This window comes from Equus quagga, chromosome 14, assembly GCF_021613505.1.
Source record: "Equus quagga isolate Etosha38 chromosome 14, UCLA_HA_Equagga_1.0, whole genome shotgun sequence".
NCBI classification, from domain to species: domain Eukaryota; kingdom Metazoa; phylum Chordata; class Mammalia; order Perissodactyla; family Equidae; genus Equus; species Equus quagga.
This window is the reverse complement of record NC_060280.1, coordinates 68,283,899-68,298,970: the sequence shown is the minus strand read 5'-3', so window position 1 is coordinate 68,298,970 and position 15,072 is coordinate 68,283,899. Positions and strand designations below refer to the sequence as shown.

At 50.0% G+C, this 15,072-nt stretch overlaps 1 protein-coding gene across 1 annotated transcript in view; it reads right to left on the bottom strand.

The window, feature by feature from the left end:
* Window positions 1-15,072, bottom strand: part of GRIK4 (glutamate ionotropic receptor kainate type subunit 4) — a 388,041-nt gene that overhangs the window by 137,855 nt on the left and 235,114 nt on the right. The window contains exons 6-7 of the mRNA XM_046684804.1: window positions 6,117-6,295; window positions 1,714-1,767 (exon numbers count right to left, since the gene is read on the bottom strand). Coding sequence (XP_046540760.1) covers window positions 1,714-1,767; window positions 6,117-6,295 — 233 coding nt within the window. The remainder of the gene's footprint in view (window positions 1-1,713; window positions 1,768-6,116; window positions 6,296-15,072) is intronic.

The following is a 15,072-nucleotide window of genomic DNA, read 5'->3' as shown; positions in this document are numbered from 1 at the left end:
AATGAATAATAATTAACTGACGTGCCCATCCTGGAGCAGCCCATAAGTCGAAAGTGACTCACTGTTTCTGGACATGCCAGGTACTTCAAATCTCCAAGAATGTGGATATGCTGTTCCCTATTCTGGAATGCTCTTCCTTTCTTTGTTTCTCTACAAAAACCCTACCCATCTCTCGGGGCGTAGCTTCATGGCCCCTTCTTGGGGGAAGCATTTCCTGCCTGCCCCAGGCTGAGAATGCAGCTCCCGCTCTAGGGTCCAGACCGCTGTGTATACATGTCTACCAGAATTTACCACTTTGCACTGCAATAGGTACTTTGAGTTGAAATTTTCAAGGTGGACTTAGTTTCTTATTCCCATTTCAATCTCTAACCCCTGGCCCAGTGCCTGTTGTATCAGAAGCACGTCTGGACGAAGGGCCACCTAGTTAAGTGAACTGGACATCTCATACATTTATAAAATAAAATAAACTTCTTCTCTGAATGATTGTTTATAACAGCTCTATTTGTAATAGGCAAAAACTGGAAACAACCAAAATCTCTCTCAAGAGGTAGCAGTTAAGCAAACTGTGGTGCGTCGACACCAAGAAATATGACTCAGCAATAACAAGGAACAAACTATTGATTCATGCAACAGCTTGGCTGGATCTCAGGGGCATTATGCTGAGTGAAGAATTTCACCTCGAAAGGTCATGGACTGTATGATTCCACTTACAGAATATTCTCGAAATTGTAAAATCATAGAAATAGAGAACAGACTAGTGATTGCTAGAGGTTAGGGATGGTGGGGAGAAGGGTGGTGGGTGTGACTGTAAAATGGCAGCATGAGGGACATCGTTGCTGTGATGAAATAGTTTTAACAGTATGTTGTAATTACGTAAGATGTAACCACTGGAGAAAATTGGGTTAAAGGTACATGGTACCCTTCCATAATATCTTCCTATGACTATAATTATTTCAAAATAAAAAGTAACAAAATTTTTTTAAACCTGTTCTCTGAGGTTCTTTCTGCTCTCTAATTGAGTGTGTCTATACTTCATGGCGACCTCTCATGTTCCTTAAAGCTTTACGGTTTCAAAACACTTCCACACAGATTAAATAACATCATTTCAAAATTACCGCAACTCCATGACATAGCTGTCCTTACCCCCGTTTCACAGATACAGAAATCAAGGCCTGGTGCTTGTTGAAGGGCACCCAGCTGGTGTGTGGCAAAGCCACGGCTCCAACCTGACTTAATAAAATTTCTACAGACCTGTTTTATCATCTGCAAAATAAGGGGATTTGGCAAAGATGGCCTCTGGAGGTGCATCAAGTTATAACGCGGTGGGACACGAGCACTTGTGCTCTAGCTGTCCTACTTCTGAGTCAGCACAGGGGTCTGGCAATGCAGAGACAGGCCTGCAGGCCAGTAACTGGACCTAGCAAGGAGACTCAACCATCAGAGGAATCAGTGCTATGTAGCTGGTGCCTTTTGAATGGGGGCATTAGACTCTCCAAATTCACATTCTCCCAAGGCAAAGAATTATTGGCATGGGAATCCCAGTGGCTCTTGGACTTCCACATTTCTAGGACGCCCTGCCTCGCTGGCTGGCTTCTGCTCCTCCGCTTCTATTTTCCCTACTCCCCATCTCCTGGGCTTCATTCCGTCACACCACACTGACCCTAATTAATGACACTCTCTGTGCCAGGGAGGTGAGCTGTGAAAATGTCTTACCAGATTAGTGAAGATGTATGTGTAATAGGCTGACACCATCCCTAGTTCTGCTGCCTGCAAAGGGAAGAGAAGGAGATTAGAGAGGAAAACAAGAACCCACCGGAAGCAAATGAGTAGCGAGAGCTCCACGTGTCTGCCATTTGTCTAGCGCACCACTCTTCGGCGCCAGGAAGAGTAGAACATCTTCATTGGTTCTTATGTTGCCCTCGACCTTGGAGGATGGAGCACAGAAACACTGGCCTCTAGAGTAGGGTCTCTCCACCTCCACCCCGCTCCCCCCGCAGTAACGCTCATAGTAGCTGACGTTCTCATGCACAACACATTCCCGCGGATACAACCGATATCATGGAAAACAAATTGACTTTAAAGGAAATGAAGCAAATAATAAAACAGACTATAGTCATTATCTCCAAAACCATTAACAATAACAATGGCAAACACGTACCCACTGTTCGTATGTGCCAAGCACTAGAAAGCATTTTACTTGGGCTAACTCGATGACGTAGGGACTGTCATTCCTCCTCCTCCTCCCATTTGACAGCTGGGGAAATTCAAACACTAAAAGGCTATGGAACCAGTACAAGATCACACAACTCATAGCTGGAAAAGATGAAATTAAAGCCAGGCTGCCTAATTTCAGTGCTTTTGACCAAATTCTACTCCCCCTGGGAGACTGTGACACAGATGGAACTAGTGACAACTCTCTTAGGGGCAGAGGCACAGACAGGAGAGTCTGTGGGTTGAAGGCAATTCCCAAATTGACTCCACATCTGACAGAACGTGAGGGAGCGAGAATCCTACGAGTATTCTTGATTCTGCGGTAACATAGGGAACAAGTGAATCATTTGCAAACTTTGGTCCTTTATTAGTAGTAAGGAACGAGTCACTTGTGACATGCCTCACCCTTGGTCACAGCACACCAGTGTGTCATCATCCCACCATTGAGAACTGCCACTTCAGAACAGCCTCCTTTTTGTCAGATCTTTGTAGCCATCATAAATACCCCTCACCAACCTTTCCTGTCAGTGTGCCTGGCTCTGAGTGTGACAGGTGCTATAGAAACCGACAAGTAGATCAGATAAATAATGAGCCCAGCTCTCCCCAGGGCCCTCTTCTTTCCTGACAGTCAGCTAGATTTTCATAATGTATCCTGCAGCCACTGGGAAACCGTTTATGTCATGACTATTGAGGTGCGTGGGGGAGAAACAAGACCAGGGATGATGACATTTTCCTCTTACACAGTGTCTGTCTCCCAAGGAACTCCAATAACTTTGTAAACATTCTTACAAGAAGGCTCACAGGCTCCTTGGAGAACAGGCTGGGGTAATTATATCACCAGCATTCCAATGGGAAACTGATGTGCAGAAGAGCTTGGTGACAGGGGCAAGAGTGCATGAGGTCACAACGGAGCTCAAGGCCTCCTGTGTGAGGCTCCACAAAGCCTCAGAAAAGCTACCTTTCCTCCTCCACTTCCAAGAGGATGGGATGGCATGATGTCCATCCCCTCCCACACTGTCCATATAATAGTGCCTTTGCCTCTCACCACCGCCTAGGCCAATGAGAGCCCCCTGGTTACAGGGATGGGCTGGGGGCTGGGGGCTGGGAGAGGGCACCGCCAGTGGTTAAAACCCATTTTGTGAAATCTGCTGTCCTAAAGATTAAAGACAAGAGATCCTTGGTTTTTAAGACCTGAATTCTCAGTAAACATGGAGTTCGTTGCTGGAACAGCCACTCAATAAAGTAGGGGATTACTCTGCAAATCCTCCTGAAATCAAGAGACAGCAGAGCTCGGCCACACTCGGGGGCCAGGCTCCCACGTGCATGGCAAGCCTCCCAGGAGCTCCCCGTGCTCTCTGCTCACACCACTTCCCACACGGAGTGCATCCTCCCTGAGGCCGCTCAAGGCGGTGTTGTAACCCCTGCAAAGGAGGAACATGGAGCCCCAGGGAAGTATGTGGACTGACTCCAGTCCTGATGCACAGCCTGCCTGGTCTAGCCCCCTGGGGCCACTAGGAATCAAATGGAGATGAAAGCATCAGGGTTTCCTGAGGCCTCACTGGTCACTGATGGATTTGGTGCCAAGGTCACTAGAGCTGAGGCCAATAGATGGCCTCAGGGAAGCCTGCCACTGGCCACCCAGCAGAACTGTTTGCTCATAATGATCATTACAAGCAGAGTTTCCTTCAAAAGCAACTCATAAAAAAAATTAAAATAGTTTTTAATGAAAAGACCCAGTATTGGCAAGGGTGCTATAAGACACCTATATTCTGCTGGTAGGAGTGTAAATAGTTATGGCCTTTCTAAAAGGCAATCTGGCAAATCATATCAAAATCCTTAAAAGCATGCATACCTTTAACTCAGTAATCCCACTTCTGGAAATTTATGCTAAGAAATATGCATGAATGTGCATAAAGATTTATGTACAAAGATGTGCATCCCAGCATTATTTATTATAGCAAAGATTGAAAACAACTAGTATCTCTGACAATGAAGGGATGGTTAAATAAATTATGGTACATCCATATGATAGGAAATGATGCTGCCATTAAAATACTTGTAGAAAAATACATAACGACATGCGAAAAATGCATGGTGTATAATTAAGAGAAAAAAAGCAGGCTGCAGAAGAGTATGTGTGGTATGACAATAATTCTGGAAAAGAAAAAAAATGTGTCTATAAAGGCAAAAAGGATAGACACCAAAATTCAACAGTGGTTATCTCTGGGTGATGGAAATGTGAATGGTTTTTATTTTCTTCCATGTGTTTTGCTGTACTTTCCAAAAGTTCAACAATGATCTGGATGTATTATTAACAAAAAAAGAAAAGAGCTCAACCATGGATGCTGGGAGCCATAAAATATTCCCAGGCAAGGGCTGACCCTAAAAGGCTTCTACCTTGGGGCTGAGCAGGTACTCCAGCTACCGCAGGCAGAAACGTCGGAAGTGTGCAGTCTGACCTGTCCTCTGCAAGGAGGCTGGGGTTGGGGGTATGGGGGGTGGGGACAGCTAACTCCCTCTCTTACTCCCACCTTCCCTGAGATGACTCAGCCTGTATCTCTTGTGCCCTGAAACTTGGAGGGGCTTTTCCATCCTTGATGACTTCATTGATCATAGCCCCATAGAGAAGGAAAAAGAAAATGAAGAAAAGAGAACAATTCTGTGTTCGAGTGTGTGTGTGTGAGTTGGGGATATGCACACAGACATACATGGGTTTGGAGCTGTGGAAAATTACTATAGCAACAGGCTGAAGGGACAGCCCTCCGAACTCAGAGAACTCATTCAAATCTCTTATTAACTCCGAGATGAAAACGAGCTGGGGAGGGGAGATTAGGAGAGACGGAGGGAGGGAAAGAGGGGAAGAGACAATCATCCGAGTCTCTGCCGGGCTCTTCACTGCTTGGCAGAGGTTAACGAGGAGGCTCACTCCCCCAGTGGAAGATGGCAGGTTGCATTTAAATGTGCAATTAAAATGGCATTAGAAGAGGCCAGTGCACCTGGAGAGGCTGGGGAGCTGCTGGGAGCCCCGGGGGAGCCTGGGAGCAGGGTCCCTTCTCTCTGGGGTTGCATGGCTAGCCCAGCCACCAGCCCAGGAACTGGTGCCAGGTGACTCCAATGCTGCCAGCTGCTTCCAGCTGTTTGTCCAGCATGGACCCCCAGGCACCTGACTTCCGTCTCTGTCTCTCGCTCAGACTGGCCTCACTCACAGAGTTCCAGTTTGCATGTGGGCATGTTCTGATTCAGGGCCTGGCACCCTACCCCTCGGTATGGTGGAGATAGGAGAAACTGCCTGATCTGCCATCAGAGACAACTGGTGCAGGCTCAGCTCTGCCCCTCATAGGGCTGGGCCTTGGACAAAGCAGTTAATCTCCCAGAGTCTCAGTTTCTTCCTCTGCTGAGTGAAGATATTATACTTGCCTCACACGGTCCTTGAGAGGATTACGTTAGGAAATACACAGCAGTACTTTGTAAACTGTAGTACCCCATGTAAGGATTACAGACAGGGCCGACATTCAGCAACACACACTGTTGGGACTGCCCTGGTTGTCAAATTATGGAAATACTTCTATACTGCTTGGCAAACAGCCTCTGCCCCAAGCCCCCCAACCCCACCACCCAGGCCCCCTCCTAGGAACCCGCGGACCTCGCCACAGACCCCTGGTAGGGCCTAGGTTAGGCTAGTGCCTCAGTTGATGGCTGCCCTGCTGCACCAGGAGTTAAATATTTTTATGACGTCACCATCATCCTGATTTCTCCTTTCAGCACTCAGGAGCCCTCCCCTGAAACTGAAGGACTGAGAGGTTTATCAGGGTCAGAGGTCCTCCCAGGAGGACACCCAAGGCAAGGAGGGAGGAGGGAGAAGGATGCTCTGCACCCCCCAGCACCCGCCCCGGCCCGGCTCCCACCTTCAGGAGGATGGTGTGGGACATGGAGGCGTTGGCATGGATGATGATGGTGGCCGTCTTATCGTCCCGGATCTCCTTGAGGAGTGGGGTGGGGTCCCGGGTGTCGTCCAGCATCCGGACGGAGAGTGTGTCCTTGGAGATAAGAAATTGCCGGAGCAGCTTCTCTAGGTTTAAAAGGCCTGGAGGGGAAGAGAGGATGAAGCCCCTGAGGGTCCGCATCGCTGCCTCAGGAGACCCCGGGGCAGAGCAGGACAAGCGAATACCTGGGCCCGAGGCAGGTGGTGGGCCCGGCCCCACTGCTGGGGCTAAGCAGCCGCATCTGAGCCTGAGCAAGTTTCTTAACTGCTGTGGGCTTCAACGGTCCCATGCAAAATAAAAAGAATGCTCTTGAGCTCCCATTGCTCCCCCAACTCCCTCGGGATGCTCTTTTAAGGTGTATAAGGAGGCTCCCACAAGCGGGACGGGAGAATCCCCTGCCTCACAGCCCTTGGGAGCTGCCCAGTGGCCAAGACCCAGGTTCAGAGACCACAGGGCCTGGGTTTCTTTCCCTAACATGGCCACTTACTCACTGTGTGACCTTTCCATGTGGCCAGGTCTCTTGGCCTCCGTTTCCTCATCTGAGAAATGAGAATACTACCAGCGGCCAGCAGCAGGGCTGAGGCAAGGATTAAACGAGGTGAAGTGCTTGGGCCTGAGCCTCGCACATGGTACCCCAGACATGTTAGAGCTGGCTCCACAGAAGCCTTCCATCCCACTGTGGAGGTGGGGGGCAGGTCCCTCAAGGTCGCAAGGCTCAGAAAACAGGTCTAGCAAAACCCTTTGAACTCCTCAGAGCACAGGCTGCATTAAGACAAGGTATTATTATGATCATAAAAGAACAGCCTTTGAACTGCACTCCAGCAGGCAATAATGTGGGCCCAGAACAATGGCAAATGGGACTGTGAGCAAAGACTCTTCCCCTCGCCCCTGCCTAGGGTCGATGGAGGGAGGAGGGCTTCCGAACCTGTCGCTGAGACCCAGGGGCTTTATTCTGCTTTGTTTCTGAAAGGCAGGCCACAGGGAGAGTGGTGGGTGGGGGGTCTCCTGGAAGATAGTGGTCTCACTTCCAACGGAAAGGGACCCACAGGTATTTGCTCCCGAAAGCAACGACAAGAATAACATTTATTGAGTCCTTACTGTGTTCCAGGAATGGGCTAAACATTTCACAGGGCTCATCTCACAGACAATCCTCACAACAATCCTATAATGTATCATAATCCCACAACCCAGAGGAGGACATGAGGTGAGGAGGGGAGTGACTCTGGAATGCAGTCTCCACCCACTGTGGACGGCGAGCAAAGGGCTGGCTCTCTAACCAGTGAAGGTCCCCGGGCTCCAGTTTCTGTACTGGCTAAATGGATAGTAAATGCAGGGATGTCTTGAAAATGACCCTAAGACTCCCCCCTGAGCAAGCTACTTATCCCCCTGCCCCTTGAGGATCAAAAGGTAAGAGAGAGGGGGCTCTGAAGAGCATCACATCCACCTCCCTCATTTTGTAGGGAGGTGACAGGACTTGCCCAGTCACAAGGGACACAGCTGGGACCAGAATTCCCATTTTCTCCTCTCCAGGCAATGCTCTTCCCATGAGACCAGGCTGCCACTCAGGAAAAAACACAGCAGGGGGCAGCAGGCACAGAACCCAGGGGAGGACCAGGGACGTGCAACTCTGGACTGGGGGAGGAAAGCGCACACTTGATGTGTTTTTTTAACAAGCAAAAAGTAGCAGGATGGAGCCCAAGAGTCTGGCACGATGGAGACAGGAGCTCCGGGAAGATGGTGCGAACCCCTGTCCTCCCATCACAGGTCCTGAGAAGGCCGTCCAGAGAGCTGGAGGCTACGGCAGCAATGGGGAAGTCCTAGGAGGGCCTGTTATTCACAAAGAAGCTTCAAAAATGGCCCGGCTGTGCAAGCCACAGCATCAGATTGGCCCTTTCTCCCTCCCCCAACAGGGCCTCGATAGAGACTTGTAAAGATCCACTGCCAGATCCACCCCCGTCTGTGCCCCTCGCAGCCCCTCACCACTGGCCTCCATCAAGAGTGGCACATCAGGGGCCGGCCCCATGGCTGAGTCATTAAGTTTGCGTGTTCCACTTCGGGGCCCGGGTTCACTGGTTTGGATCCTGGGCACAGACCTAGAACTGCTCATCAAGCCATGCTGTGGTGGCATCCCACATAGAAGAACTAGAAGGACCTACAACTAGGATATACAGCTATGTACTGGGGGCTTTGGGGAGAAAAATAAAAAAGAATGGCACATCCAGTTCCTTCATCAACTAAAATTTCACTTTATATCTAATCACCCCTTCGGATTTGAGGTAGCTTCACTGATGCTGCTGGGGCACTTCCTGCCGACCCTGATCTGGAAGATATGGAAGATCTGGAAGATCCGGATTCAGGCTCAAGGTCAGTCCTCACTGACTGTGTGACCTGGAGAAGTCATCTAACCTCTTCGGGCTCCATTTTTCATCTGTAAAATGAAAGACTGGGATCCTATGTGGAAGCACCATGTGAACCGGAATGTATGGTATCAATGTACTTCTCTTGTATTTACTCATCCCAAGAGCTCAAAGGGCAGGCGTGGCTCGGTGAGGTGGAATGAAGGAGGAGGAGAGTACAAATCTGCTCAACCAACACTCCCGGTCCTAAGAGCAGGCAGTGGGCCAAGACACGTGCAGAGAAGATGGATCAGACACAGGAGCTCAGAGTCCAAGGACTTGCAGCAAAGGCTATAACAAAGCTCAAATCGAATACCTATTTTGTTTGACGGCTTACATAATCTGGTTTTCTATGGGGCAGCCCCATTTTGTCCTATATGTAAAAATGGAGAGAATAGTCACACCTTCCTCACAGATGATGTGAAAAGCAAAATCCCACATGCACAAAGGTCTGAGCACCTGACCCAAAAGACACTGTAGCAAGGAGGTCTGGGGACACCATGGAGCTGGTGCTCCTGGAGACTCAGCCACCTCCCTGGCTCAAGAGAAGATGTGCCTGGCATGCTATGGGGAAGGGAGCATTGCAGCCGGAGGGGTGAGTAAGGGAGGGGTGGCAGAGGGAACCCCACAGTTCCTAGAATGTAGCAGGGAGCATCTCTGGAGCTTGACTGGGAAACAGGCCAAATCCCTTAGGATCCTTCAGACAGGCAATGAAATTCAGTGGGACGAGACCGAAAGGCCTGCGGGATGACAGCAGGGTTATGCACAGCATGCAGATGCCTGGCCAAGGCAACCTGGGGACCCTTCACCCCTTTAAAACCGGCAGGCGCACTAAGCTCCCAGGGAAAATATTCCCCCAGATGTCAGATGAACTGGGGATGCTGCTCCAATCAATGCCCAGTATGCCCCATCCCACTGACCTTTGGGGTGCTCTGCTGCCCTTTAAACAAGCAAGCAGCACCCCCTAGCTCATCCAACACACACTGTGTGTGTGAGAGGCAGGGCAGGGAGAGTGGAGAGCAGAAAGGCAGTGAGTCCTCAGGAGGTCTGCAGCCCCACCCAGGATCTCCTATCCATCACTCCGTTTCCCAGCCTGGACTACACCTGGACCAGCAAAAAGAGCACAGGGTCTGGACCCGAATCACCAGGTAGTTAGTCAGTGCAGGCAATTCCCTCCGCCCTGCTGCACCTCTTATCTGTGTCCTTACCTGTAAAATAAGGATGATGCCCACCTCACAGGGTTAGTAACAGGATGTCACGTACACAGCAAAGTGTCTGTCACCTGGAAGGTGCTTAACAAATCTGGTTTCCATTCGCCCCTCCCCCACCCATTCACATCCTAACCGTCCTTCACCCCAACTTCTCCCTGAAACCTTTTTTCCTCTCCATTCTCCAGCTTCTCCCCACTTCTGACTTCTCCCAACTCCTATCCAAATATGGCCCTTGGTTATAAACCACACAAAACATTTGATATGATAGCTTGCACATATGCATATATGTATATATACTGCAGTTATGTAACATACATCCTAATTATTTCACAGAGTTAGGTAGCCATCCCATTTCAAACTTCTCTGCACATTGCCCGTGTGAGGCAGGGTGCATGGTGCTTGCTGGGGGACCAAACTAGAAACCATGGGGGGAAGAGAGAGACTCTGCATCCTAACAGACCAGGCGAGCAGCAGTGCCAGGTGGGGAACAGACACCATGTCACCTGAGGAGCAGCTGAAGGAAAGGGGTGCCTGCCTGAGGAAGAATGGAAAGCGGTGTCATGAGGCAGAATTGCTCTTGGCAGCCTCAAGAACTACCCCCAGGAACGAGTGGATGAAAGTCACAGGGAGACAGACTTAGCTCCACCTAAGGAAGCACCTCTGTTCGAGCTGCCTGAAGAGGCACTGGGCTGTATCATGAGGTAGTGATTTCCCCATTGCTGGAAGTAGTCAAGGAAAGACTGAAGCCCCGGTTAGGATTGTTGTAGAGAGAATTAAACCAGTGGATGGAAAGTAGAGCTAGAAGAACATTGATGTCTTTCCAGCCCACAGATTCTCTAATTTTTATGAATCAGAAGAGGATACTTTCTTTATTCTAGGCAGTGGAAGGAATTTGCAGAAGAGAAAGTGGGTTTAGTTACATTAAGAATATTAGGAGCTCTTCAGTGCAGTTTGGCGGTTTCCAATTGCGGTTCTTCCCACTGCTATCTGTTTAATGGAACTAAGGGATTTACCAAGGCAGCTGCCACTGGAGAGGTTAAAAGCTGCTCTCTTCCCCAGCTTCCCCTCCACCCCCACCCCAACCCTCCTCTCCTGCGAGACCCTTGGCCCAGCAGCAGGTCTGCCTGCCAGGTTCAAGGCTGAGAGGGACCTGGGGAACCTATTAGTCTCGCTCAGGATGCAATGGGCTGGATAGATGGCAGACCCAGCAGGCCGGCTGCGCTGGGAGGAAGGAGGGAGGCTGGCTCCTGGAAGGCAGGGGCCAGCTGGGGTGGGAGGAAGATGGAGAGGCCACAAAAGGCACAGCCGGGGTTGGACAGGGCCAGAGGACAAGGACAGAAATAACTAAGAGATGGGTCCACAGGGGACAGAGAGGATCCTTGCATTAAGAAATAAAAATTAAAAACCCCCCATTTCAACTGGCATCCGTGCCTCTCCTCTGGCTGCTTCCCTGGGCTGCAGGCCCCGGTTCTGAGACCCCCTAACATTCCAGGAGGCACAGCGCTGATCTCAGAGGGTCGTGAGGAGGACGTACTGAGACCGTGTGAATCTACACTGTGCACATGGCCTGAACCGGGAAAGTCTTCATTCCCCGGCCAGGCGCACACGTCGCAGGTGTGTGGCTTTCAGACCTTTTCCACCGAGCAGATTCTGACAGAGAAAGAGGATGACAGTCCAAGGTGTCGCCAGGTGCAATGGGCGCAGAACAAGTTCAAGTGCTCGAATGACGTATTTCACCCACTTCTCCGTTTTGTCCCATCCCACACCTGGGCTTGGCCCCAAGAACAGCTAGGGAGGGCCAGACCCCCGGGGGCTGTAAGAGGAGACAGAGAGCAGAGAGGGCTTCTCGCTTACAGGAGGACTATCTGCTCCAGGCTCGGCCATCAGGCTGTCCCCTTCTCGGAGAGCAAGGACGGAAGTGGGACAACCTGGCCTCTGCGCTCCCATCGCCTCCTAACTTCAGGGTTATGTTTCCAGCTTGAGCCTCTGCTATAGGGCCCAGTAGCCGTCCCTGACCTGAGAAACGCCCTCAACTCCATCATGGGTTGATTTAACCCTCACAAGTGCCCTGGGAGGCGGTATTATTATGACTCCTGGGTAGAGATGGAATCACCGAGGCGGGAGAGATGCGGTGACGAGATCACAGAGCTGGAGAACTCCTGGCAGGCTGAGATCTGAGGACTGGCCTCTGACTGACCACTCGAGTTGGCATCAGAAAGCCCCGGTCCTCCCACAAAATAGGAAAGATGGTCTGTCCCTCACTTCTGTCTCTTCTACGGTATTTGGAGAAGCAGGGAGAGGATGTAAGAACCATGTGACCTTCAAAATGGACTTAATCTCTTTTCTTCGTGCATATAATGAGAGCGTTTACAGGTTAAATGGTTAGCATGAGGTTTAAATGAGATCATTTAAAAGCTGTAGTAGAGTGTTGGGCACATAAGAAGTCCTCAATAAATGGATAATTTTGCATCGCTGGGAGCAAAAGGCTGGGGGCGCCTCGGGAAGGCCCACTACTTCCCCTGCTCTCATGGGAGGCCCTGGTATAATTCCCTACCCCTCCATCCTCCAGTCCCTACAGCCACAGGGAGGGTTGCAGGATGAAGTAACAATAATTAAATGTGTATTATGTTCTGGGCCCAGACACCTTCCACTCAATTACCCTGAGAGACACTATTATTCCCACTTTACACAGGAGGAAACTATGGCTCAGAGGGGTAGAATGATCTGTTCAACATCACACAGCTCATGAGAGGTGGAGCAGCTTGGTCTCACTCCGAAGATGGTTCTCATTTGACTGCACCATCCTGCATTTCTCTTCAGCTGCTCTTCCTCCCCAGGAGACCAGAATCTGCTCCTCTCCAGCAACGTGGACCGAGTTCAGCGAGCACAGGGATGGTACAGGACAGAGCCAAACTCCAGTCATTCTGCTCCAGTCCTGACCTGGCCTTATTCAATAGGATCCAAGGAGGGAAAGAAAGGAAAACTCATGCATGCCGAGTGTTCCCCAGGTGTGGATGCAGTGGTATGCCCTTTGTATATGGCACCTGATTAATCCCCTCAAGCATCCTGGGAGGGAGGTGCCATCGTCCCCATTTTATAGACGCGACCACAGAGGCTAGTGAGTGCCTAAGTCACTCTCCCAAGATCACACAGGTAGTAAGTAAGTGGCAGAAGACGTAGGAGCACAGGACAGGAAGTCAGAAAAAGGATGTTAAAATACTTAGAAAGAAACACCAAAGCAAGCACTAAAAAAAGATGATTTGAGCTACATAAAAAAATACCAGGAAAATACATGGCATATCACACCTGGGACCACAGGACTGGAAGGCTCAGGGTCCGCCTTGAGGGTCTCAAAAGGCAGCTCTGTGGCAGGGCTGGCAGGGCCATAGCAGAGCCCCAACTCCCCTTGGAAGCCCCCTAACAGCAAACTGCCCCAGGCTTGGAGGGGCCAACAGGACAGCCATGCCTGGGCCCCTCACAATATCTTCTCCCCCAGCCTCATTAGAACTAGGCACTTGCAGATGTTCCGATTTTTTTTTTTCCCATTGAAGAAAAATAATGTAATCTACAACACAAGTCTACTTGGTCCAGAAGCTGCTTATTAGAACTCTACTTTTGGGAAGAAGGAGAATAAGAGGCATGATTCCCCAGGGAATGATCTCCGTTATGCCTAATTTCGATGGCTGGAAAATAGAATTAGATTCCTGTTCCTAATTTGACTTGCAATGTCTCTTGGCCCTGCATTAATAAGGAAGATGGAAGAATGTCTCCTCCGAAGCTTTGAGCTGCGTTTTCCCTCAGTCTCTCATTTCTTCATCCTTTGATTAGATGTCTAATCCTCTTTGCCCTTGAACTTCTCCTTGCTTCCCCTGGCCCCGGCGGGTGGGGCGGGAGTCACCCGGCAGCCTCAGTGGATGGGTTCTCCAAGTAGAGGTGACACTGCCTGGTTGATGAGTCCTGCCTGGGCTGCGGGCTGGCCTCCCCAGGACCTTGTCTGTGCTCAGCCATCCCGCACCCTGCTCAAGGGAGCAAGGGGACACACCGCTCCTGAGAGATCTCTGCCCTTCAAAGGACATTGTAATTGCCAGGCAGAGCCCACCCAGCACCGCTCTCTGAGGCTGTGTGTGCAGAACAGGAGGGTAGGAGTGGCCGTGGAGGAGGAACCCCAGCTCAGGGTCAGAGGACTTGAGTTAGAGTCTTGGCTTTGCCATGTACCAGCTTTGTGACCTTACGCAAGTCCCTTCCCAGCTCCAAGACTGTTTTCTCTGCTCTAGAATGACCGGGGAGGAGGGAGGTAAAATGGGAAAACAGAAGTGAAAGTGCTTTGCAACCAGCAAGGAACTGTTTGAATGTCAAAGAACGTCAATTCTGATGGAAAGAGCCCTGGGCTAGGAGGCAACAGGATCTAGCATAGTGCTCAGCAGCATAGTAGGTGCTTAACAAATATCTGAGCAACTCAAAGTTCAGTAGGAGCTGAAGCAGAGGAAACAGGGCTCAGCTTAAAAGCAAGAGGGACTGTGGCTAGACACAAGAAAGAACTTCCTGTCAGATTAGTGAGACATTGTACCAAGCACTGAGGAGGACTGCAGGAGAATCTTTGCGTGGAGATATTTACAGCCTGTCCTGTCTCTCAACATTCCTGCTGTGTGCACGGGGTGTGCCAGTTGAGTCCTGCCTGAGTGGGCCTGTGGAGGAAATTTCCAGGGGAGAATCCTCGATTCTGCTACACCGTTTAATGGTGCAAGGATGCCGCATGAAGAGGGCCACCTGGTGGAATGCAATGTTTCCCAAATGCTTTCCAACACTAGCATCCTGTGGGTTTTTAGATCAGCATCCTTTTCGGGCCTCGGGTCAAACCTGTTTGGAAGATGATGAGGTAAATAGTTGTTTTGGCTGCAGGACAACTTACAGTGTCTACACGAAGGTGTGCTGTGAATCTCCACGAGGGGGAAACAGAATGCAGTGTTATCCAAACATTTCTCTCTTTTTTCCTTTGGCCACAAAACACTTGTCATCTGAAGCAGCACAGTCCAACAGAACTCTGCGGTGATGGCAATGCTCTGTATCTGCCCTGCCTACATGTGGTTATCGAGCACTTACGTGTGCCTAGTGAGACTGAGGGACTAGATTTTAAATTTTATTTAACTTTAAAGTGGGGAACTCCAACACCTCTAAACCCCCTGGGTGGTCGTGATAAATAAGACATATATAAAAAGCACACATAGTTGGGACTCAGTTACTTTGTTTCTTGCGTAGCACAGAACGAGCACT